Source organism: Coturnix japonica, unplaced genomic scaffold (genome assembly GCF_001577835.2).
Source record: "Coturnix japonica isolate 7356 unplaced genomic scaffold, Coturnix japonica 2.1 chrUnrandom1873, whole genome shotgun sequence".
Taxonomy (NCBI): Eukaryota; Metazoa; Chordata; class Aves; order Galliformes; family Phasianidae; genus Coturnix; species Coturnix japonica.
Genome location: NW_015440699.1, coordinates 1 through 1,888, shown reverse-complemented (window position 1 = coordinate 1,888; position 1,888 = coordinate 1). Strand labels below are relative to the sequence as shown.

Below are 1,888 nucleotides of genomic sequence, written 5' to 3'. Positions count from 1 at the left end.
CCATTCAGCCCTGCTGGAAAAGCCTCGGCACCCACCTCCTGTGGGAACATCACCCTGCCCACAGCCCCTTTGCCTGCCTGACATTTCCAGCACCATCCCAGCTGAGCTCCCCAAGGAGCTGTAGCACAGTCTGCCCCCAGCTGGGTGATTTAGTGAGGGCACATGCATGTAAATGTATACACATACATCTTATCTTACCCTGCTGGGATGAGCTTCATGTGCTGGCTGGGAGCCAAGGCATAGAGGTAAAACACCAGAGAAAGCAAGTGATGCTTGGGCAGGAAATGGGAGATGCCAAAAGTACATCCCATGCACACAGCCAGTACATGCTGCTTCCATCACTATGTTGCTCATGGTCTCCCATGTGCACCCTGGAAGCCCCATCCCAGAGCTTCAGCTAAAAGCATCAAGTGCAGCAGATCTTACCTATAGAAAATGGCATAAAAGCCTCCCTTTTCCAGAACTGCCCATCCTTCAGGAAGTGCTCGGGATTAAAACTGTGAGGGGTTTCCCACTCCTTCTTGTCAGTCATCACAGAGGAAATATTTGGGAGTATAACAGTGCCCTGTGAAGAGAAAGAAAAGCACTTACTTTGCGCTCTCTCTGCCACTGCCAACATGAGGGAAATTTTAACCTTCCTCTGTGCTTGCCATGAAGAGCATCTGTACCAAAATCTATCACAAGTATTTGTTCCTCGGGGTGATCTCTGGCTGGGGTAAGGATACTGCAGCTTTGTCCCTTTGTGGACTGGGAAATGGGAGTGTTCTAAGTCTTGTCCAATGAGTAATGGAGTTACCTTGGGCAGGTGGAAACCAGCCAGGACCGTGTCCTTCATCGCTTCTCTAGGCAAATTAAAAGGGATGATGTTGCCTTTCCTCTGCACTTCGTGGATGACAGCATTGGTGTAGGGCATGTTGTTCCTGTCCTCCAGAGCTGGCTGCCGGGACTGCCCAATAACAGCATCGATCTCAGCTTGTACACGGGCTGTTTGGAAAGAGCAGGGATCAGCGATTGTGCAGCACAGCCAGAGAACCCCTGGGGACACCATGTTCTTTTTGCTGTGAGGCTCCCCAAGGATCACCCACATTAATCGTGTCACCAGGACTTGCATCTTCAGGTAATTAATGGGCCCTGTGCTCTGTGCACTGCACCTGACACCTCTGCCACAGTGCCTTTAGGGGTCTCCACTGCTTGTTGGTGAGGTTCCCCCTTTTGTCTCTTGGTATTAAATACTAGAGGGGCGAGGATTATCATAGCAGAGGCATGTGCCTGAATGCAAAAACCTTCAAAATATTGCTTGTGGTTATTTCTCTGAGGGTGCAAAAATCTACACTTGCTTTAGTCAGACCTTACCAAGTTTTTCTCCTCTCCTGCCCTGAGTAGAGTATCTCACCAAGCTACAAGAGATAACAATAGGGTTGTGTATTTTCTGTGCTTACCTTGAATTTCTGGGTATACAGCCATAAACAGCAGGGCCCAGCGGATGGTTGTGGAGGTGGTCTCGGTCCCAGCAAAAAACAGGTCGAGAGTGCATGCCACCAGGTTATCCTCACAGAAATCACTGCCATCGGGCTTCAGAGAATCAAGTGTTAGTGCCACATGAACAGCAAGGACTTCCTCAAAAATCAGACTCAGTTCTGCCCCAAGGGTTCTGGCAGAAGCTGAAGGCCCTCTGCATCCCCATCCCTCCAATGGAAGCCCCAAACTAATTTCCATCCTGAGCTCACAGATGGACAAACCAGCAGCTCAGGTGGGGAATATAGTTTCTCAGCCCTCCTGATCTCCAGTCCCCTCTGTGGAAGGGTTTGCTCCACATTACTGACCTTATCCATCTCCTGCAGGTAGCTGTCGATGAAGTCCCGGCTCTCTGAGGGGTTCAGGTCTTCCT

At 50.1% G+C, this 1,888-nt stretch overlaps 1 protein-coding gene across 1 annotated transcript; it reads right to left on the bottom strand.

Moving 5' to 3' along the window:
* Positions 1-384: 384 nt before the first annotated feature.
* Positions 385-1,882, bottom strand: LOC107307906 (cytochrome P450 2J3-like). The gene is made up of 4 exons (XM_015851398.2): positions 1,824-1,882; positions 1,440-1,572; positions 797-984; positions 385-565 (listed from the first exon to the last, which is right to left on the bottom strand). The coding sequence occupies exons 1-4, from the start codon at positions 1,830-1,832 to the stop codon at positions 407-409; spliced, it is 489 nt and encodes a 162-aa protein (XP_015706884.1). The 5' UTR covers positions 1,833-1,882; the 3' UTR covers positions 385-406.
* Between the last annotated feature and the right edge of the window lie 6 nt (positions 1,883-1,888).